This window comes from Phascolarctos cinereus, unplaced genomic scaffold (genome assembly GCF_003287225.1).
Source record: "Phascolarctos cinereus isolate Bilbo 61053 unplaced genomic scaffold, phaCin_HiC Scaffold_726;HRSCAF=1367, whole genome shotgun sequence".
Taxonomy (NCBI): domain Eukaryota; kingdom Metazoa; phylum Chordata; class Mammalia; order Diprotodontia; family Phascolarctidae; genus Phascolarctos; species Phascolarctos cinereus.
The window spans coordinates 116041186-116066141 of NW_027556098.1; the positions used below are offsets into that span (position 1 = coordinate 116041186).

The following is a 24956-nucleotide window of genomic DNA, read 5'->3' on the forward strand; positions in this document are numbered from 1 at the left end:
AAACCAATTCCGAAACTGGCCATGTCCGCACCTTGAGTCTGTCGCTTACCTCTCTGCTACCTCACAGGGCCTTGGGAATCATGCTTGGTCACTGATTGGCGGGACTCAGAGTTTTGAAGACACTGGTCTTCATAGTGGTGCTGTCAGTTCTCCTGGTTCTGCTCACTTTGCTCTGGATCAGTTCATGCTGCCCAGGATTCTCTGAAATCATCTCTTTCACATGGACCATCATTTCTTTTGCCCTTCCCCCAGTGTTGAAGTGCTCCCTCTTGTGAATTCCTCAGAATGGGGTGTTTTGTGTAGATGAGATGAAATGAGCAGAATGATGGAGAATCAGGAGGACACAGGGCTTTACTTATCTGGTTTAAGGAAGCTCCATTCGGCCCTTAGTCGCGGCCTGCTTTTTGTGGATGTCCTTGGTGCTTGGACTTCTCTCCCCCTTCTTCTCTGCCTCTTGGGTTCCCTGGTTTCCTTCAAGTCCCAGCTAAACTCTTATCTTCCATAGGAAGCCTTTTCTGATCCCCTTTAATGCCAGTGCCTTCCTTTAGTTAATCATCTCCAATTTATCCTGTATATATTTTGCTTGTATACAGTGGTCTGTCCCAATTATGTCTCTCCCATTAGACTTGAGCTCCTTAACTATCTTTCACCTTTCTTTGAAATTGCAACTACCTTGACATAGTAGGTGCCTAATAAATGCTTATCAACTGACTGTGTCATCTATGCTATGGTTTTTGAGACCCTCTTTAGGAGCCAAGGACATGAAGTATAGGCACAGACTTGATCTTTGTGAGAATTCATAACTTGACATCCACACTACCTATTGAAGGCAGTGTTATAGAAGAATTAACACTGGATTTGGAGTAAGAAAACTTTGAGTCCAAATTCTGGCTTCGCCATTTATTACCTATGTGACCTTTGAAAAAAATTTAGTCTTCATAATCCTCAGCTTCTTTTTAAAAATGGGTTAGACTATATCAAGGCAGCTAGGTGGCCTTGTGAATAGAGTGCTGGGCTTGGAGTCAGAAAGACCTGAGTTCCAATCCAGCCTTAGATGCTTCCTAGCAGTGTGACGCTGGACAACTCACTTAACACTGTTTGCCTCAGTTTCCTCATCTGTAAAATGAGCTGGAGAAGGAAATAGCAAACCACTCCAGTATCTTTGCCAAGAAAACCTCAAATGGGGTCATGAAGAGTCAGACATGGCTGAAAAAATTCACCGACAAAGACTAGATCAGTAGTGTCAAACTCAAACTGAAACATGGGCCACTAAACCATAAGGATCCTTGAGGACCATACAATGACTTAGAAAAGCGGGTTTATGTATGCATATATATGTGTGTATATATATATATATATATATGTATACATATGTACATATGTTGTTGTTCAGTTGGTTTTTTAATTATGTCTGACTCTTTGTGACCCCATTTGGGGTTTTCTTGGCAAAGAAACTGGAATGGTTTGCCATTTCCTTCTCCACCTCATTTTACAGATGAGGAAACTGAGGTAAACAGGATTGAGTGACTTGCCCAGGGTCACATAGCTAGGAAGTATCTGAGGACAGATTTGAACTCAGGTTTTCCTGACTCCTGGCCTGGTACTCTGTCTACTCTGCCACCTAGCTACCCTATGTACATATACATATGTTTTTATTCAATATATCAACACATTAAAATTGGATATTTTAATCTTGTGCAAGTGCTCTGAGAAGTGTTGTGGGTCACATGTAGCCTGTGGGGAATGTGTTTAACACCTCTGAATTCTCTGTTCCTATAAAGGGCACTCATAGCAATATGACTCCCCAGGGCTAGACATCAGAATTATACTAGGATTGTATTATCGTGTTATTATATATTATTATTTTATATAACTACATAATCATACTAGGACTAGATTATACTAGGATACCTAGAAGGAGATGGAAAGAACATTGTACAGGAGCAGAAGACTTAGGTTCTAGTCCCTGTTCTGACACTATCTAGCTGTGGGATCCTTTTTTTTTTTTTTGGTGAGGCAATCGGGGTTAAGTGACTTGCCCAGAGTTGCACAGTTTTATGTGTCTGAGGCTGGATTTGAATTTAGCTATGGGACCCTGAACAACATTCTCTCTCTGGGTCAATCTTCCCATCTGTCCAATGGGGATTGGGGATGGGTTGGACTGGATGACCTCTGAGCACCTTCCCAGCGCTGAAAATCCATGATAATATAGTAAACTAATAAGGAATTATTTGCAAACAGAAGCAAATCAGCCGAAATATATCAAGGGATATGGCAAAGGCAAGTAATGCTAGGAGAGAGGAGCAGACATACTAGCCTGGGAAGTAGCAAACAGGAATGGGAAAGGGGTGAGGAGAAACATGGGCTTGTTTAGGATCATTGTTGTTATTCTCTTGAGCAAAGGAAAAAACTCTGGAAATAAAGTGCTACAATTAGTGAGAGCCTTCACTGACTGGGGCTTTGGCAGCGAGCTAAGTGACCCAGCTTGCCGGTGAGTAAAAGGGGCCACGTCGGTCTTTTACAGGCCAGGGAAGAAGGCTGCTATCACTCCAGGCAATGTTTAGGCTATTAACAGACACCAGTGAGTCGAGCTGGACCTGAGGTGACACCTCTGTTCTCAAACTAGTGATTTATTTAACCCTTAGATTTCCAGGGCAAAAAAGCTATGTGAGAAGCTGAAGGAAATCAATATAAACAAAATGTATCTGATTTCCAGCCCTGATGAACACTTTCTTCTTTGCTAATAACCTCTAACAAAGACAACGGCCATCACTTAAATAAACCAGTCGATGCGTTTATAACAATGTAAGCATAACCTACTTATTTCAGGGTCTTGAAAAGCATTATATTAACTGGTTGATAAACATTAGCCCAGACACCAATTCTGTAAATCCCAAACAGGTCCCATTTAAAACAGCCATCTGTTCAGGACAGATTTTTATCTGTAAATGAGACAGAGAAAATAATCTAAGGCACGAACAGAGGCATTTAAAGACTGTGAGAAAAACAACAGTCCAGGAATCAAGTTAACTTGAATCCACAGTGTACTCAACATGTGGCGGGCAAGAATTCTCTGGTCTAGACACAGCCTTATAAGGTGGCCTGACATTTTCTCTCATGGCCCAGGCCACTCTCCAAAAATATCCCAGTCCAGAATAGGGGGTTGGGAGTGACCTCCCGGGATGTTGGCAAAGAGTATTAGTGAATAAGCCTCTCCAATAAATAAGAGTATGAACACCTGTTTGGGTTTTTTTTTTTTATGGTTTTCCAAATGTAAGTATTTTAAAATGGGGAACATGGGTATTGGCACAGAAAACGAGTACAGAAATACACTGGCATCTGAGTAATTGTAAAGATATGAAGAGCTTAGCTTGCATTTCTCAAATAATGTGCAATTTGGGGGGAGGGCAGCAGGAAGGAGGAGGAAGAGGAGGAAGTCCTTTTTTTCCTTCTGGTTTATACTTTAGAGTCAGTTTTTTTTTCCTTTATGGTCCCTGAAGGTCTTTGACTAATTTTTATAAGCACAGGCATTTTTGCTTCTGTGTCAGAAAGATCTGAATTCAAATCAGGCCTCAGACGTTTTCTGGCTGTGTGGCCCTGGGCAAGTCACTTAACCACTTTGACTCAATTTCCTCATTTGTAAAATGGTGATAATAATAGCACCTACTTCCCAGGGTTGTTGTGAGGTTCAAATGAGACAATAGTGGCAGAGTTCTTAGCGAGTGCCTGCCACATAGTAAGCCCTATATGAATGTTAGCTGCTACTATTATTGTGTTTGCCAAAACCCTTCTACTAGCAGGACTACTCTGTCCTTATGAACTACTGCCCTCTAGTGGTGACATCAGGCAAGGCATCAGCTTGTAAGGGACCATTGATCATTAGAAAGGATTAGACTAATTCTACTTGGCTGTGGTGGGAGGCAAATTTCAGCTTAATATGAAGAAAATTTTTTCTAACAATCAGTGCTATGGAAGGAAGTGGGTTCTCCATCAGTGCCAGATCTTCAAAAGACAGCTAAATGGACATTTGTTAGGGAAATGATAGATGGAATTAATGATTTAGGTAGGAGTTGGACTAGATAATGTTTGAGATCCTTCTGACTGGGAGTCTATGATTCCCTCACTTGACACATGAGGAAATCAAGACTCAGAAAAAAAAATTAGATGACTTGTCTAAATGTCACATAGCACATCAGTGGTAGATTTGAACTACAACCTAAGGTCTACGGAACTGTAACTTCTATACATTGGTCTTAATTTCGCCTTCTGGAACACAGCAGGTCTAATCTAGTCTCTCTTCTATATAATAAGGCTTCAGAAACTACATCATGCTAAAAGGTACCAGAGAAAATGAAGCAATCAAATTAAAAGAGCAAGGAATAGTCTACCTGTCTGTCAGATCTATGGGGAGGGGAAGAAGTCATTACCAAACAAGAGATAGCATTACAAAATATAGAACAGATAATTTTGATCATATTACATTAAAAAGCTTTTGTACAAACAAAACCAATGAAACCAAGATTAGAAGGAAAGCAGAAAGCTGGGAAACGATCTTTACAGCAAGTGTCTCTGATAAAGGCCTCATTTCTCAAACATAGAGAGTCAAATTTATGAGACTACAAACAATCCCCCAATTGATAAATGGTCAAAAGATATGAACAAGCAGTTTTCAGATGAAGATATCAAAGATATCTATAAGCATATGAAGATGTGCTCTAAATCACTTTTGATTAGAGAAATGCAAATTCAAACAACTCTGAAATAACACCTCATACCAATCAGATTGACTAATACGACAAAAAAGGAAAATGATAGATGTTGGAGAGGACGTGGGAAAATTTGGACATTAATGCACTGTTGGTGGAGATGAGAACTGATCTAACCATTCTGGAGAGCAATTTGGAACTATGCCCAAAGTGCTATAAAACTATGCATACCCTTTGACCCAGCGATAACACTACTAAGTCTGGATCTCAAAGAGATCATATAAAAGGGAAAAGGACATACATGTGCAAAAATATTTGTAGCAGCCCTATTCGTGGTGGCAAAATATTGGAAATAAAGGGGATGCCCATCAATTGGGGAATAACTGAACAAGCTGTGGTATATGAATGTAATGGGATACTGTTGGGCAATAAGAAATTATGAACAGGCAGATTTCAGAACAACCTAGAAAAACTTGTATGAACCGATGCAAAGTGAAATGAGCAGAACCAGGAAAACACTGTACACAGTATCAGCAGCATCGTGTGATGACCAACTGTGTATGACTCAGCTTTCCTCCGCAACATAATAATCCAAGACAAGTACTAAGGACTTATGAAGGAAAATGCTGATCACATCCAGATAAAGAACTGATAGGCTCTGAATGCAGATCAAAACATATTTTTTCACTTTATTCCTTCTTGTGTTTTTTCTTCTTTTTTATCTGTTTCTTCTTCCACAATTGTGATGAATATGGAAATACGGTTTACATGACAGCATATGTATAAACTATATCAAACTGTGCACCATTTTCAGAAGAGGGGAAGGGAGGGAGGGAGAAAAATTTGGAACGCAAAATCTTGTAAAAATGAATGCTAACTTTCTTGATACGTAATTATGGGAAAAATAAAATGCTAATTAAAGCAAAAATAATAATGCACCTTCAGAATCTGAAGACAAGTATGTCTTCTTTTTTTCTCCTTTCCAAATCATTATTGTTGTTCTGTCCTCTTAGGCATGCCTGACTCTTTGTGACCCCATTTGGGGTTTTCTTGGCAAAGATACTGGAGAGGTTTGCCATTTTCTTCTCCACTTTTCCAGATTAAACATTTTTAATTCCTTTAGCTGAAAACCTAGAAAAGAAAGTTCTTACCACCAACACAATTGGCACTATTAAATCATTTGACCTTAGAAACTGATATCCTTCTATCACTGGATATGCCATGAAAGAAGAGGCATTACCATCTGCTCTTCTGCTACACCCCGAGGACCATGGGAGATTTCCATTTGACTTGCAGCTGAAACCTTCCATATGTGTCTCCTCTAATAGAATGTGAGGTCCTTGAGAGCAAGGGCTATCTGACTTTTCTATTTGTATCCCCAGCACATAGCACATAGTAAACACTTTATAAATGCTTTATTCATTCATTTAAGTATTTCACGTGGAGTTGCAAGAGCCTTTACCATCCTGGTCAATATAATCTAGTTTGCCAATTAATGAAGGGCTGTCTCTTGTCTCCTAGAACCAGGGCGCTCTCTATTCCATCACTGTCTCTTGTACACTTGATTCCAAAAAAAAAAAAAAGCAGCGTCTAGAAATTCATCTGAGTAGCATCACTGTGTTGGTAAAAACAGGAATGAAGGAAGTAAATGAATATTCATTAGTAAGATCTCCTTAGCAGACATCCAGTTTTCACATCTAAGAACATTTGATGAAAGGAGGGAATTAGATAAATTGTAATGTAAAGCCTCATCTCCAGTATTATGATTTTTGGTCACCAAATCATAACTTTTTGAAGGGCTCCTGATAAATTAATTATTGAAAACGTGCTACCTTCTAGCTATTTGGGAAGTGATATGCCTTCATGATATGCCTCCTTGATGCCATCAGTAAGAACCTATCAGAAAAGCGGGCAGCAAAGGGGCCATGACTAGATTGTAAGCAACTTTCTATCACAAAGCTAGGTCTTCTGATTCAAAGCTGGGGGATGGCTTTCCAATGAACAATGAGATCTGTCCTGGAGCTTGAAATTTAAAAGGTGTACTTTTGTCCCCAACCTAGGTGAGCTGAGGAATAGACCACAGAAGTAACGGGAATGTTATAGGAAAGACACAGACCCTCTTTCTTCCCCGCCCTCCACCTCTCCAAGGCATTAGTATGGACTTTATTTAAAAAAACATATTTATAATAATCATACCAATTTGACACACATCAGCAAATATGAACACTTTCTTAAACAGCAGAAAAAGAGGCTTGTGTATGACCACGAATCTCCATTACAGTTTGTGTTAAGTACATATTAAATTTATAATTCCAACACTACCCTGCTTGTTTTCCCTTCCATACTTCCTTGTTTCTATAAGTGTGTGTGTGTGTGTGTGTGTGTGTGTGTACCAGCATGTGTGTGCACCAGCATGTGTGTGCATATGTGTTTGCTTTTTGCTATTTCTTCTCTTTTTTTGAGGATCAGGTCAGTGTTCAGGCATAAAACTAACTCTTCCCAGACCATGATGCACCTTCTTATCTCTCTCTAAATTACCTGTGATCTCATGTTAAGTAAAACAGTGGTGCCCTAGGAGGAGTACTGATTGGTAACTTACTGGAAAGACTCCTTGCAGGAATGCCTTTTTGTCTAACCTTTTTTTTCTCCCTGACTAGCGATTTCATCTTTGTGGAGAACTCCTGTTGTAGAAATGTCTTAGCACTGATGTAGATGATCAACTCATGTGTAACTTCTAATCCTGGAGATCTGCATGAGGCAGAAAGAAATTAAGTGACTTGCTCATGGTCACACAGCCAATATGCATTAGGGGTTAAGACCTGAAGCTACATCTTTTTGAATCCAAGCCCAGTACTCTAACCATTATACCATGCTGCTGCTTCCTTTAGGGTTACTGTTAAAAATTACACTCTCAATTTATTAAAGTCAATTCTTGCCAGATGTATATGCTTGCACCGAACTAGAAAATCTGACACAAGTCTACCTGCTTGCCAGTCTTCATTAAATACCTTAATCTGGTCAAGAAAGTCTTATCTTTTTTCCTTGAGAAAAATTCAACCCCAAATCCTCTAGGCCACTTTCTCAAAAGACTTAAGAAACACTCCAAGAAGTGCTTAGAACAATTTTTCTCATTAAATAAACCAGCCATTAGGCTACGGATTAAAACAACCACCTAGAACAAAAATAATCACAAGTAGAACTGCAAGGCTAATTTTTATTTAGACAAATGAGACACAGAGCAGTGTTTTTGGTACGGTGGATAGTATGATAGACTTAAAAGTCAGGAGTCCTGGATTCTGGGTCTGACATTAAGTAATTGTGTGAACCTGGACAAGTGACCCCCCTGGCTGGACCTCAGTCTCCTCATGTGTAAAATGAAGTAGTTGAAGTAGATGATGTCAACTCCTACACTCTAAGACCTTTTACCGGGGCAACCATAACTAGTAATTCTGGCACCTGGAACAAGTAGCATTGAAAGGGAATCTCAAATCAACTTGAAATATGAATTTGGGGATGGAAGACTAAGATCTCTGGACAAAAGGCTCCTTGGTAGAGAAAAAACCTGGGACTCCCACAAGAGGGAAGAATGAGATCCCAGGATAAGAGGTTACTGCCATCTGGTATCTTCCTATTTTATTGAGCTAAATATTTAGGCTAACTAGGTGCTAACCTCAGTTGTTTCTACTTCTTTAAGGACTGTGTGCTTGTAAGAGCCTTCTAAATATCAATAACCCTAGTAGAGTTGTAGCCACAGAACTCTTGATTTAAAGTATTAAGTAGGTACCAAAGGTCATGTTTTCATCACACAATAAAACTTATATAGAAGTCAAGAACTGCAAAGTTCAGTGTCTTGCAAACAGGAAACATTTTCTATCCTATTCTTTACTGCTGATTAATTTAATGACTAAAAGAAATATCATGAAGACTATTTCCCTGAGAAAACGTTATCCTAAAATCAGAAAACTAAAAGCAAGATTTAGGGAACAGAAAGCCTAAATCCAGAGAACCTGGGCTTTCCCACATATTCGTTTTCTGACATAACTGCTGAAGGTTACTAATAATTGAGATTTACTCTGTATGGATAACAATTCATATCACTGGTATTTCAAACCCAGGCAGATAGGACATCAGTTTATTTTTAAATGTAATACACAAATCAGTATTTTATGAATTAGACTTATTACCACAATAACATTATCCAGTAGAAAGTTTCCAAATGCATGCATAAAAAGTTTAAGCATAGTCTTTGAACTCCAGATTTCTAAATATACAAAAAATACATTTAACTTATGTAATTTTAGGGAATCACTTATAAAATTAGTTTAATTTTCACAACATAGAAAAATACAAAAAGACTATATATACAACATATACATATATATGTATATGTAAATATATATGTAATTTTCATCCAAATTTCAATGGAGATGCATTCAATTTGACATAGTTTGATAAAATCTTTATCCATAGCCATGCTGTTCTTTCTTCCTAAGTGAATAATTAATAAAAAATGTTAATGTGCATTCAATTTGCTCATATGCACCTATAATTCTAGGGCTTGTGAAATTTTCATGTTGGAAGTTCACTCCTTTACTGTTAGGAGGAAAATGCTTTATTTCCCAAGTCTTTAGAATGCCTTTGATAATGCTTGCTAAACGTTCAAAAGAATGGTCCTAAGTGGCAGATGGAGCACAGCAAGCTGCAAAGGAGGAGCCGTATCTACAAAGTACTACTTCACACCTCAAAGAAACTTCACTTATTGAAAGAAGAAGCGGGCTCCTGCAGGGGTGATCTGAAGACAAGCAGATCCAGTTAGTTGCAAAGAAAATTCTTTTGACTCTATCTTGAAATTGAGAAAACTTTGAAGTCTGACAAAATTCCCTCCAAAATACCACATTATTTTTCTGTGCAGTAAACTGCACTTCAAAAAGATGCCGGTCTCTGTGGGATAGGATGGACTTAGTTTACAAAAGAACACTACTATTTCAAATGGGAAACTGATTCATGTTGGAGAATCGAGAAACCAGTTAGTAAGAAATATTATGGAAGGGATACCTTGGTATGCCTTCCTTGTCCGCATTATGAGTAGTTCAGATGTTGGAATGGGGAAGGGAAGAATATTTAACATAATATAAAATTCCCAGTGAGACCCTATTTGAAAAAGGATTATGCTTTGTTTTTATTATCCAAATCAAATTCAGTGAGGTGCCATTGTTTGCACTGGTCTACTTATCATGAATGATGATACAATTCCAAAGCAGAGACTCTTAAACAAACAGGATTAATCAGAACAAAATGCTTGCTTTCAGCATTTTTTTTCAATTTCCATTCTTCTTCCTCTTCCACAACTCACAAAACTATTACCCCCCCAACAAAAAAATTAACCAAATATTTTCCCCTCTCCCAATAGCAAAGTAGGTGTGGCCCATATTGCTTCCACTTTATAAGGGTATCAAATTTTGGTGGAATGAAAAAAGAGAAAAAAGGAATTTGGGGTCAAAAAACATTTAATATGATTTAAGAGTACCTGACACAGTGAGAAATTTCCATGCCAACTCAAAGCAGAACAAATTCTGTCCCCTGACACATCCAACATAAATCTCACTAAAGTTGAAGTAAAATTTTAGAATTCAAACCTAAACCAACTTGTTCGTTTTTTAAAAAACAATAATGACTAGCATTTATATAGCACTTTAAAGTTTGAAAAGTGCTTTATTTATGTTAACTCATTTGATCCTCACAACAACCCTGGGAGGTAGGTGCTATTATTATCCCCATTTTACAGATGAGGAAACTGAGGCACAGAGAGGTTAAGTGACTTGCCCAGGGTCACACTGCTAGTAAGTGTCTGAGGCAAGAGTCAAACTCAGGTCTTGCTGACTCTATGTCTTGCACTCTGTTCAACCTAGCTGCATTTTCTCCTTCTAACCTGGGCTCCATATGCTATTTGCATAATTCCTGTTTATTTTCCTTCTTAGCTTACAAATGCTTATGAAATAAGCATTAAAAAAAAAGGTTAAGTTGGGTTTTCCATTATAACACTCACCTGATCTTAGCAAGAGTATTTAAAACGATAATTACTCTACAGACCAGACATTTTGTTTAATTACCATTAAAACTCAACCAAAATCAATTGGGTAAAGGCTCCAGAGACCAAACGTTATTTAGATTCTGATGAGTATCTAAGATTAACTTTCCAATTTTAATCCAACTTCTTCTTTAAAGGTTTTAGACAGTGTCACTAAATTAGCAGGTGAGTAATTAAACAGAATGAAGTTTGCAAGTGAAACAAAAAAGCTTGACAATGCTTGGGTTCATTACTTCCCAACTTTAATTTTTTACTGCTTCTGTATTCATAACACAGTAGTTGTTGAAAGAAGAATCATCCCCAAGGAAATGCACAGAGAGAGAAGAGCTCAATAATCGAAAAACTATAAAGATGTTAGAAAAGCTATCCCAGATTGGTTTCTGGAACTCTACTTCTCAGAAGAGTCCCTGCTCCTGACCTGTTTCTTCTCTTTCTGTAAAGACTTTTCCACCCCTATATACCCTGCTGGCTAACAGACTGAACTGGGTCAATATTGGGAAAGGCTCAGAATAAGGGGTTTCTTAGTAGTTCTACTGTGCAAATTCATTAATTGCCTCAAGAGTTTGTTCCTGCCTGCTAACTGTTTGTTGCTTGACTGAAAAACTGACTGAGGCTGGGCCTCTAAGGACCTACGGATATTTAAGCAACTGTCCCTCCTTGGGAATGGGCAATGATTGTTTAAATGGAGGTCCCCCAAAAGAGAAAATTACAGTCGGTGATAGAATTGTAAGTTGGACTGACATCTGAATTTGCTGCTTCTGATGCCAAACATTACCCCTTCATTCCCCAGGCTTGCCCAGTGCAATTCCCTTACTGGATGGGGGGTGATATTACTATGGTCCCAGCCAGAACCTCAGAGTATTCCCAAGAATAAAGTTGGTCATTCCAGCAATACATACAGTTTCCAGCATGCAGTCAAGCACTTTGAAAAGGCAAAACTAAATACACTGCAGAAACGAAACATAATTATAATTCAAGCTGGGCATTCAGTTGGTACAACTTTTACCACTTGGACTATAACTCAAGCATTGAGTATGAAGGATATTTAGCAGATACATGAAGAGAAGGGAAGCTATATAACATGTCATCCCCTCCCCCTCCTTACATTTTTGGAATTTCTGATTGAGAAAGCATGCCGACAAGATATTCCAGTGTGTTTCATGTAATAACTCTTTGTAAATCCCAGGTCCACTGGCCACGTTTTTTTTTTAGTATTTAAAAATAGTCCTTGCTTATTCTTCTCTGTGAAACATGTTGGAAACTCAAAAAGTCTGCAGCATTTTTGATCTGTGGAGAGTTTTGTGGGGAGAGCAGGAATCATTCATATTTCTTGTGTTCTTCAGGATGAGAAAGGACCTTTCTTCTCTGGTGTATCATGTGCAAGTACAGCTGAGGGAAAACTGGAAAGGAACACAATGAGATTAACAGCTCAAGTTAAAGGTGACTTTGAAAAGCCCCCTGCCATAAGGGCAGCCCTTAACGAAGAGAGGAACACCTGGGGGGAATGACAGGGTGGTGGACTGAGGAGCAAAGAGCACTGCAGATGACAGAACAAATCAAACACTCCCCTCGTACAGTTATGTTTATGGAAAAGAAGTAAACAATTTGCTCTTTATGTTTTAGCCAAAAGGCTAGGGGGCACAGCTGGGAAGATGGCAGTCATTACTAACACAGTAATAACAACAGAGTCACACTGCAGCTGGCTAGGCCTTTCAGATTTTTTCAAACAGCTTTCCTTTCTAGTCTCACATTTGACACTTATGAAAACCTTGTGAGGTGGCTGGGTTGGCTTTTATAAGTGAGGAGGCCAAGGTATTTGTGAGCCATTCATAGAGCTGGGCCTGGACCTCAAACAGCAGGGAGAAGCAGAGAGCTCGAGGTCCAGCCTGCCTGACATTTTAAGCGGAGTTATTTTAAAACATCAAGGATTTGTAATTTTGTCCATATGGCTGCTCCTGCTGGCGATGGCAATCCCTCTGTAACACAGACCATACTCAAGTGGTGCTGTGGACAAATAACATGAAGAGCCTTCCAAGCTTAGCAAGGCTGGGCCCCACTGAAATGGAATTATCGACGTGAAAAGAAGTGGTTCTTGAGTAGGGCTATGAAGAGGACTGGGAAACTGATCTATTCTAATAGGTAAAGAACAACAGGGAGGCCTGAGGACACAAAGGGATGGCTATTTGATTTAATCAAAATTAAGAGGTGTTTTCAAGGGGAAAAGTGATAAATCTATTTCTTCAGATGTATGCCAGCACTGAGGCACTGGAGATGCTGTTCAAACTCAGTTCACTAAGGTGATACCATAGGCTCTTTACTAGGAAGAAGAAAAGTCAGTGTTAATTTGGGTTATATCAGCCAGGTAACTCAAAGAGTAAAGTGGTTTCCAGATCAGTTCTTTACTTAAAAAAAGTTCAAACCCATATCTTGTCATTCAGCAGGCTTTGATCAATTAGGTAAATACTGATTAAGCACCTACTGTGTGCACAGCATATGCTAGTAGCTGCAGTGGACAGTGACCCTATACATTCTAGTAGGGCAGAGGGATTAGGAGAGGCTATAACACATAAGGGCAGCAGTGAAGTAAAGGTCAGTGGAGGCAGTATAGGAGAGTAGAAGGAATACTGGACTTAGGATCAGAACACTTGAGTTTACGTCCACACACTGTGATTTTGACCTATTCACCTGGCCTCTCTGGGCTTCAGTTTTCTCATCTATAAAATAGGCAGAGTGAGTTGGAAGGTTCTGTCTAGCTCTAATATGCTGTGATTCTATAAAGTCTGACACTGAAATGAAGATGTTAATTCAAGACAGGGAACACTTTTTGAATATTAGTCTTTGTGAGAATGATTTTGATCAGAGTCCAAAAAATTTGACAAAGCTCTATTATATGAAACCAAAAATATAATTAAGCCATAAGAATATTAATTTTAATATGAATAATGGTATTAATAATGAAATAGTATTACTAATGAAATGGGAGAAATTTAACATTTCTCTAAATTTAGGAGGCCCTAGCAGAGAAAGAGGTAGATTAAAAAAGAAACTACCTGGACACCTGTAATCCCACTTGCTGTAATTAGTTCACAGCATGTATATATATATATATATCTATATATCTATGTGTGTGTGTATATATCTATCTATCTATCTATCTATCTATCTATCTATATCTATGTGTGTGTGTATATATATATATATATGTGTGTATATATATATATATCTCTATGTGTGTGTATATATATATATACATATAGATATATATATCTATATCTATCTATCTATCTATATATATCTATATATATCTATGTGTATATATATACAGTATATTGAGGACTTCCAGCTTCCCAAAGGCTCTGAAGAATACAAGAGGTGAAAGAACAGTAACAACTTCTCAGGCTGGGGCCAGCAATTGGGGGAGAGACCTGACAGCAGCTCAGTTGCTGATGAAGAAATAGGATGGTTAAAGAGCAGACTCCTTCAGCTATCCCAGAGGCTGAGAATGGAGATGGAGCAGCTTTTTTCTGTCCCCCTTTTCCCAGACAACTCCATGATGGCTCAGCGCCAGAGATGGGACTGGAACTTCCCCTGCATTCCAAATTCCTCTCAAATGTCCAGAGTAGGGGCTGCCAGGACCCTAAAATAACTGTGGGTAATTTTCTGTAGCCAGGATAGAGAAGAAACACTACAGAAAGTCCTATGAGATTTCCTAATAGAGAAGGCCTGGTTTCCTCCTCCACATTTCAAGGAGAGATCCTTGTTGCCTCTGGGGAAACAGCTGATGATCCATAAAAACCTCCTGGCAGTGTCTACCTTCACCTTTGACCCACCAGCGAGGCTCACCGGTGCTCTAAAATGAGGGGGTTTCCATTGGGCTTACTCATAGCTCCCCAACAGTGTATGATTGGGGCGCTGATGCAGAGGGGATCGCTGAAATCCCCTGCAATTTGTGATAGGGTTGAGGGAAAACAGAGCGAAGCTTCTCGAAGCGAAATGTCTTTTTAACGCTGATATTAAGGACAGCCTGCAGCACCCTCACTTTCTGATGACCTTAGTCTGTATTCTTAGTTAGCTGAAGATTGCATCCTGGGCCTACATGTGTCAATAATCCTGAGTCACCTTGGGCAAAAGGCAGCTAACTCTGTACTTTCCTTCTGTAGCTCTGCTAGGTTTGAACTCTACTGAATATGATGAGCCCCTGCCAAGACTCCCTCACTGTCCACCCTTCCTCCTCTTTAACATGCTGTTTTCTCCCATTAGACTGTAAGCTCCTTGAGGGCAGAGACTGATTTTCTTTTTCTTATTTGTACCTCAGGGCTTAGCACAGTGTCTGGTATATAGTAGGTACTTAATAAATGTTTACTGAATTAAATTACTGAATATTTTCCAAAAGTATAACGAAGAAAGCAAGCCACAAAAATATCAGTGTGGTGCAAACTAGAAATGAGGAAGAAATAGAAAAATCTTCAGAACACTTCAGACAGCCAACCCGAAATTCTTTTGATAAAGACAGGCAAGTGTACAGGAGTGTAGACCACACTGAGAAACTGGATGAACATTTAGAACCATCACCGGGATGAGAGAACACTGTGCCGAGTGTGCTGGAGGGACTCAAGGATATAACTGGCAAGCGGGTGGTCCAAAGGTACCTCTCATTATAGATGATCAGAGTCTTACCAATGTAACTTAAGCAAAGCTGCTCTGCAGAGTCTGGACAGGAGTTGCAGGTAACTACTAGAAGCCATAATACAAAGCAAGATGACAGAATATTTAAGAAATCAAGTCTGTGGGGCGGGGTGTAAGGTAACATTTTCTCTAAGGGAAAATAAAATCTGATTAATCCATTAAAGTTCTCTGAGGTAAAAAAACCCCAAAAACCAAAGCATGTAGATAAGAAGAAACTAACAGACATCATTTATTTGAACTTGCACAAAAATCATTCAATACCCAAGACACAACTTTCTAACTCAAGCACTGGGGGGAACAAGTGGACCAAGGACAGGAAAGCAGTGTTTTAGAGACAGGACACAAAAGGATAAAGGCACTCTGTGCCAGGTGGAGAAGCTTAAACAGCAGAATCTCCCAGGGACTGGTACTGAGACTAGCTTTATTTCACTGTTTTATAACTAAAGAGGGACTGCAAAGTAAAATCTCCAAGTTGGTAGATGACACTAAGCTCTTTAGGGTAACGAAATGTCAAGCCGATGAGGATAAATTACTGAAGACGCTCTGGAGCTGTGTGAGTGGGCAGAAATGTGGTGAGCAAGCTTCCAGAAGGCAGGTATGAGGTAATACATTTAGGGGAAAATGAAGGGATCTCTCTATTAAGGAAGAAGATGCATTTCAAGGTCATGCTTCTTTGTCAGAAACTCCATTTCCAGAAGCAGAAATAGCATAGAAAGCAAGGAATACATTCTAGGATGGTAGAAGAAGAGGATTATTATAAGATTGAAATAATTAAAAATCACCTAAAATAATGTTGAATGTTGTAGAAAACATAAAATATACATCTGGTAGTATTGGGGACAGAAGACAGGGACAGTGAGAGGTAGGCCACTAGGGAAAGGAATAAGGAAAAGGTCTGGAGGGCAGGTACCTGTCAGGAAGACCTGGGCCAGGACAGGGCAGGCTCCAGGTCTTACAAGAAGTTTAGGTAGCATAAGCTTCTCTGCTTCCAGAAGCTTTTGGGATAACCTGCTACTTGATGCATTTAGCTTAGCCCCGATGGATTTTCCCCAGAGCAGCAGGACCACAGATGACCTTCCTCATGTCACAAGTCACCCTGAAAGGACTAAATCAGATTTACCTTCAGGGCAAGTAAAGCAGGCCTCATTCTTACATCAGGGTCTGCCCTGACCAAAACATGATCTCAGTTCTTTGATGACCCCTGATGTTGAGGGCTGGCTCTAAGAGTCCAATCTGGGTTTAAGATCCAGGACAGAGTTTGACTCTTGCCCAGGCTTAACCCACAGGGCTCAATCATTCAGGAAGCAGTGCTCTCCAAATCTCCCCCTGCAAGGGAGGCTCCTGAGACATTCCTCACTCTTTGAACCTTAGATTTACACATTCACTCCTCTATGCAGGTGGCGCCAAGGCGCCTGGGAAAACCTTGGAAAATACAACCCAATCTAGGAACCCTGATAATGAGGAAATGTATGTTGTCACATCCTCAGCAGATGTTTTGGGGAGTATCTCACGGGGAGGACTCTTTGAAGTTAGGCTAGATTTTCTCTATCTATCCTGTACCCTCAGATGAATAAACTGAGTCAGTTCTGCTGCTCCGCCTGGCCCATGTCTCAAGGTTATTTCGCGCTCTTCCGTTTAGTGCACTATTTGACTGCTGGCAACACCCTGACATTACTTTAGGAGGCAACAAAACATTTTGTTCCAATATCAGGTATAAATCCGGAGATAAAAGATCTGAAAATGCAAGGCAGCATATTGACCGACTTATTCCCATTAAATATAATCAACCAATTGAGTACAAAGGACAGATAACAGCAGATCCTCGTCCGTTTTGATGGGGGGTGGTGGTGAAGATTAAAGTAAGAAGGCTGAGGAAGGCTGATGAAGGGAAAGGGGGAAGCTAGGAACAAACTTCTATGATTTCACAACTTTGTTAAGGTTTGGCCTTTTTTGCTTTGAACTCTGTCTAAGTCTTTTTCTGGTGTGTAGTCTTCCACAAGTCAATCATTATAGGAACACTGTCATTGAATTATTTGACACAAGCCATATCAACAATGCTACATGTGATCTAAGATGACTTCCCCCCACCCCCACCCCAAACATGGTTGACTTGACAGGGGACTTGGTTCCCAGAGACTTTCAGGTATGACTAGATTCCAAGTTACAGTTACAGAAAAATGGACTCTAACATTTTAGTTACCATCCTGGAAAAGGATAAAATTGCTCATGGGATGATAGATTTAGAGCTGGAAGCGACCTCAGAACCCAGTGAGTCCAACTCTTTTACTTTACAGCTGAGGAAACTGAGGATGAAAGAGATTAAATGACTTGTCCAGGGTCACACAGCTAGTTGTTGTTTGTCCTGTATAGGACTGTGATCAATACAAGTCTTCCACAGTTGATCATCATTATAATATTGCTGTTACTGTGTCCAATGATCTCCCAGTTCTGCTCATTTCACTATGCATCATTTCCTATTTTCATAACTCTCTTTCAACGTGGTACGTTGTTGTCATTGAGTTATGTCCAACTCTTTGTGACCCTGTATGGAGTTTTCTTGGCAAAGATAGTAGAGTGGTTTGCCATTTCCATCTCCAGTGGCAAACAGAAGTCAAGTGACTTGCCCAGGGTCACATAGCTAATGAGTGCCTGTGACCAGATATGAACTCAGTTCTTCCTGACTCCAGGCTCTATCCACTGAGGCACCTAGCTGCCTCCTGCAGTATTATGACCAAAAGGCAAAGCATTTGACAAAGTCTCCTATTATATCCTTGTAGACAAAAATGATGAAATGTGGAGATTTTTATTTTAGGTAGAATGATTACATCAAAGAATATTAATAGTTCAGCGTTAACCTGGAGGAAAGTCTCCAGTAGGGAAATGTTTTTAGTATCATCCTGTATACAATTTTTTATTAATAGTTTGCACAAAGAAATGCTTATCAAATGTGCAGATGATCCAAATCTGGGAGTATCAATTAACATAAAGGTAAGAGACAACTCAAAGACATGTTGACAAACAAGAATGCTGAGCTTAGATGAACAAGACGAGTAGGTCTGCTGTGGGTTCAGAAACCATATGAGAAATAACTGAAGGAAAAGAAGAGCAAGGAGAGTGAGGATAGAATGAGGGGGTGGGGGGAGGGCAGAGACTAGGTCTCCCCAGTCTGAAAGTGCAGTGACCACTCCAAGGACTGATCCAAATAATCCCAATACTGACAAGCAGAAAACTTTGACCTGCTCCATTTTCCCAGCCTGGTCCAGTTTGCCTCTCCTTAGATAGTCTAGTGGCCCTCAGCTCTCTGGGGCTCACCATACTGATGCCAAATTTAGTACAGATACTCACTTGGCTTTAGCCCTACTACAGCATGGAACTCTGGAGCTCCAGGGCTTCATCAGCATCAGCCTTCCCAAAAGCTAGAGTGGCTACACCATCATGCCCAGCAGTGACAGCTTTCTTCAAACATCTAAGTGCTGTCACATGAAGAAAAATCAGACCTTCCTACTGCTTCAAAGAACACAACTGGGATCAGGGAGGGGAGGAGGGAAGGAAGGAAGGAATTAACATATTCCAATCTGCAGTCAAGAGTTTATCAGTTCTCTCTCTGTAGGCAGATAGCATTTTCCATCACAGGTCATTCAGAATTGTCTATGCACTGTTTCATGTAAGTCTTGCCAGGTTTTTCTGAAACCATCCACCTCACTATTTCTTATAGAACAATAGTATTCCATTATAATCATGTCCCACAACTTGTTCAGCCATTCCCCAATTGATGGGCATCCCCTCAGTCTCCAATTCTTTGTCACCACAAAAAGAACTGCTATAACTATGTTTGTACATATGCTTCTTTTCCTTTCTCTTTGACCTCTTTGGGGTACAGACCTAGTAGTGGTATTTCTCAGTCAAAGGTCATACACAGTTTTATAGCCCTTTTATACATTACACTGAGGAAATTCCTAACCATCAGAGATGTCCAACAATAGAAAGGGCAGCTTTGTAAGGTTGTGAATGTCTGTCACTAAAGTAACTCAGGCACAGACTAGATGATCATTTGTTAGGGACACTGTAAGAAGAAATTCCTGCATTGGATAGGAAGTTGGGCTGATTTACTTCAGAAGTTCCTCACAAACACAAAAAGCAAGGCTTAAATGAAGGAACTGGTCAAATGCCCAACTAAGATGAATTACAGCTTTTCTACTTTACAGAATGCTAGCTTTTTAAACTTTACAGCAAAATCAACAAGAAATCTGCATATGAAAGAAGAGGGCTGGATTAGATTCCCTCTAGGGCCCCCTATTAGCTTCTAAATCTGTGATCCAAGGACACAGTGAAAATGCATTTTGCTTCATTAAGAAAATAGTTTGGAATGGTGCAGAGGATAGAGCACCAGCCCTGGATTCAGGAAGACCTGAGTTCAAATCCGGGCTCAGACACTTGGCACTTCTTAGCTGTGTGATCTTGGGCAAATCACTTTACCCCACTGACTAAGAAAGGAAGAAAGAGAGAGAGAGAGAGAGAGAGAGAGAGAGAGAGAGAGAGAGAGAGAGGGAGAGAGAAAGAAAGAAAGAAAGAAAGAAAGAAAGAAAGAAAGAAAGAAAGAAAGAAAGAAAGAAAGAAAGAAAGAAAAGAAAAGAAAGAAACAGTTTGGGATGGGGGGGAAAACCAAACAACACTGTCTATTGGTGTAGATTAGGTCATTTTCCCCTCCTAAACATAAACTATAATTTTATCTACCCCAAGGAGTTCAATGACAAAAAGAATAGGCCTATATACACCAAAAATACCTACAGCAACATTTTTTGTGCTAGCAGGGAACTGAAAACAAAATAAATACCCATCAACTGGGGAATGGCTAAACAAGCTGTGATATATAGTGTGTTATAGGAAATGATGGCGATGATAAAGTTCATCATCCAACAGAGGAAAACTTATATGAACTGATGCAAAACTAAGCCAGGAGAAACTGGAAAACAACATAAACAATGAAAATACGAAGAAAAAGACCAAAACAATAAAACTGAATGTTATAACAGTTTAAGGATCAAGATGAAGAGCTATGAGAAAGCAACTCCTATTTCTTTGCAAAAGTGGGGGCCATGGCTGTGGAAGACTGCATATGCTATCATGTTTTTCAGGATATGTTGGTTAGTTTTGCTAAACTGATTTCTTTCTTCCCCTTTTTCATTCAATGTTATAAAAGAAATGACTTTCTAGAAAAGGGAGAAAGGTAGAATACATTGAGAAATTTAGGTGCTGTAAAAACAACGTATCTTCCTTAAAATAATAAGTAGCATTTACCTAAAACCTTCAGCAAGCATCATATATAATGTGGATAAGCTAGAAGCATTTCCAATAAGATAGGGGGTGAAACAAAGATGTCCATTATCACTATTGTTGTTCAATATGGTACTGGAAATGTTAGCTTTAGCAATAAGAGAAGAAAAAGAAATTGAAGGTATTAGAACAGGCAAAGAAGAAACAAAGTTATCACTCTTTGCAGGTGATATGATGATATACTTAGAGAATCCTGGAGAATCAAGTAAAAAACTACTTGAAATAATAAACAACTTTGGCAAAGTTGCAGGTTATAAAATAAACCCACATAAACCATAGGCATTTCTCTGTATTACTAACAAAGCCCAACAGCAAGAGATCGAAAGAGAAATTCCATTCAAAATTACTGTAGACATTATAAAATATTTAGGAGTCTACTTGTCAAAACAAACCCAGGAACTATATGAACACAATTACAAAACACTTTTCACACAAATAAAGTCAGATCTAAATAATTTGAAAAAATATCAGTAGGGTAGGCCGAGTTAATACAATAAAAATGACAATTCTACCTCAGCTAATTTACTTATTCAGTACTTATTCAGTACCAAAAAATTATTTTATAGAGCTAGAAAAAACAATAACAAGATTCATTTGGAAGAACAAAAGGTCCAGGGGGGCAGAGACAAGATGGCGAAGTGAAAGCAGTGACTTGCTTCAGCTCTTCCCCCAAACCCCTCCAAATACCTGTAAAAAATGGCTCTAAACAAATTCTAAAGCAGCAGAACCCAAAAAAAGACAGAGTGAAACAAATTTCCAGCCCAAGACAACCTGGATGGTTGATCAGAAAGGCATATCGTGCCGGGCTGGGAGAGGAGTGCAGTGTGATGTGGATACTCAGGCCACAGCAAACCTGGAACAGGCCTCAGAGGACTGAATCGCAGGCAGCTGTGGTGGTTTCCAGTCTTCTCAACCCATGAACGCCAAAGACAACTGAAAAGGTCAGTGGGAAAAGTCTGTTTCTGCAGTACTGAGAGAGGAGCGTGGGGTCTCAGCTTCAGTTCCCCAAAAGCGTGGCCTGGGGGCAACGGCTGCCTCCTGAGCTTCCAGCCCATAGACTGAGGGGGGGGATCCGGTGGCTGATCAGAGGGGGACTGCAGGAATCTCTTTGCCAGTGCTGAGGCAGGAATCTCTTGCTTTGGATCTAGGTCACAGTTCTGGATGGTGGTCCTGGGGCAAGGAGGAGCGCTGGTATGGTGGAGCTTGTAGTGGTTGTAGAGAAGAAACCCTCATCACAGTTCCAGGACAGAAAGGAATGCTTGTGGTCACTAACAGATCAGAGCACAGGCCAAGAAAGGAGTAAACACCTCGCTGCTTATCATACCACCTTGGAAGAACTGAAAATTTACAGGCCCCTACAAGTATCTCTGAAAACAGCTGTACAAACCCCTGAAGCTTGGGACAGTACATTCTCCACATTGGAAGCAGACTCTTAACCTTAACAAAAAGTTTAAAACTCAAGTAATTGGCTGAGATCATGAGCAAGCAGCGCAAAAAGAGTCAGACTATATTATCTTACTTTGGTGACAAAGAAGATCAAAACATACAACCAGAAGAAGATAACGAAGTCAGAGCTCCTACATCCAAAGCCTTCAAGAAAAATATGAATCAGTCCCAGGCCTTGGAAGAGCTCAAAAGGGATTTTGAGAAGCAAGTAAGGGAAGTAGAGGAAAAACTGGGAAGAGAAATGACAGTGATGCAAGAAAATCATGAAAAACAAGTCAACAGCTTGCTAAAGGAGACCCAAAAAATACTGAAGAAAATAACACTTAAAAAATAGCCTAACCAAATGGCAAAAGAGGTCCAAAAAGCCAATGAGGAGAAGAATGCCCTAAAAAGAAAACTTGGCCAAATGGAAAAGGAAGTCCAAAAGCTTACTGAAGAAAATACTTCCTTAAAAATTACAGTAGAGCAATTGGAAGCTAGTGACTTTATGAGAAATCAAGACACTATAAAACAAATCCAAAAGAATGAAAAAATAGAAGATAATGTGAAATATCTCATTGGAAGAACAACTGACCTGGAAAATAGATCCAGGAGAGAGAATTTAAAAATTATTGGACTATCTGAAAGCCATGATCAAAAAAAGAGCCTAGACATCATCTTTCAAGAAATTATCAAGGAAAACTGCCCTGATATTTTTAGAACCAGAGGGCAAAATAGAAATTGAAAGAATCCACCGATCTCCTGAAAGAGATCCCAAGGAAAACTCCCAGGAATATTATAGCCAAATTCCAGAGTTCCCAGGTCAAGGAGAAAATACTGCAAGCAGCCAGAAAGAAATAATTCCGTATGGTGGACATACAATCAGGATAACACAAGATCTAGCAGTCTTTACATTAAAGGATCACAGGGCATAGAATATAATATTCTGGAGGGCAAAGGAGATAGGATTACAACCAAGAATCACCTACCCAGCAAAACTGAGTATAATCCTTCAGGGGAAAAAAATGGTCATTCAGTGAAACAGAGGACTTTCAAGCATTCTTGATGAAAAGACCAGAGCTGAATAGAAAATCTGACTTTCGAATACAAGATTCAAGTGGAACACGAAGAGGTAAACAAGAAAGAGAAGGTTGAACTGTTTACATTTCTGTATGGAAAGATGATATTTATAACTAATGAGACCTTTGCCACTATTAGGGTAGTTGGAGGGAAAAAATTATATGTATGGATAGATAGATAGACAGATAGATAGATAGATAGATAGATAGATAGATAGATAGATAGAGGGCACAAGGTTGAGTTGAAGTTTAAGGGGTCATATCTGGAGAATAAAATTAAGGGATTAGAGAGGATTATTATACTAGGAGAAGAAGAGATGGAGAGGTAGAACAGGGTAAATTATCTCACAAAATAAAAACAGAAAAGAAAAGCTCTTACAGTGGAGGGGAATCGGGGGAAGGTGAGAGAGAATGAGTGAATCTTATTCTCATCAGATTTGGCTTAAGGAGCGAATAACATACACATTCAATTGGGTATGGAAATCTGTCTTACGCTACAGGAAAATAGGGGGAGAAAGGGACAAGAGAGCAGGGGGATGATAGAGAGGAGGGCAGATTGGGAAAGGGGGTAATCAAAAGCAAATACTTCTGAGAAGGGGCAGGGTCAAAAGAAAGAATAGAATAAATGGGGGGCAGGAGAGGATTAAGGGAAATAGAGTTAGTTTTTCACAACACGTCTACTAAAGAAGTGTTTTGCGTGACTGCACATGTATAACTTATATTGAGTTGCTTGCCTTTTCAATGAGGGGGGGTGGGGAGGGAGGAAGGGAGAAAATTTGGAACCCAAAGTTTTAAAAACACATGTTTAAAAAAAATGTTTTAATATGCAACTGGGAAATAAGAAATACAGGAAATGGGGTATAGAAGTCTATTCTGCCCTACAGGAAAACAGAAGGGGAAAGGGATAAGAGAAGAGGGGGAGAGATAGAAGAGAAGGCAGACCACAGGAAGGGGTATTCAGAATGCATGCCATCTTGGGGTGGGGGGAGGGACGAGATGGGGAGAAAATCTGGAACTCACAATCTTGTGGAAGTAAATGTTGAAAACTAAAAATAAATAAATGTATATTTAGAAAAAAAAAAGAAAAAAAGGTACAGAATATGAAGGGAACCAATGAAAAGAAATGCTAGGGAAGATGTAGCCTAGCCACACTAGATCTTAAACTGTATTATAAAGAAGCAATCATCAAAACTACTTGGTACTGGCTAAGAAATAAGGTGGTGGATCACTGAAATAGGTTAGGTACATAAGACACAGTAATCAATGAGTATAGTAATCTACTATTTGACAAACCCAAAGACCCCGGCTTTTGGGATAAGAACTCACTATTTGACACAAACTGCTGGGAAAACTGGAAAGAATATGGCAGAAACTAGGCACAGACCAACATCTTACACCATATACCAAAATAAAGTCAAAATGGGTTCACAATTTAGATATAAAGGCTGATACTATAAACAAACTAGGAGAGCAAGGAATAGTTTACCTGTCAGATTTATGGAGAACAGAAGAATTTATGACCAAACGAGATAGAGAACATTATGAAATGCAAAATGGATAATTTTGATTACATTAAATTGAAAAGTTTTTGCACAAACAAAGTCAATGCAAACAAGATAAGGAACAAGCAGAAAACTG

General features: G+C 39.4%; 1 protein-coding gene across 1 annotated transcript in view; it reads right to left on the reverse strand.

Moving 5' to 3' along the window:
• Positions 1-7906: 7906 nt before the first annotated feature.
• HACD2 (3-hydroxyacyl-CoA dehydratase 2) overlaps positions 7907-24956 on the reverse strand; it is a 95947-nt gene continuing 78897 nt past the window's right edge. The window contains exon 7 of the mRNA XM_020985978.2: positions 7907-12194. Within this exon, the coding sequence (XP_020841637.1) occupies positions 12112-12194 (83 nt within the window). The 3' untranslated portion in view covers positions 7907-12111. The remainder of the gene's footprint in view (positions 12195-24956) is intronic.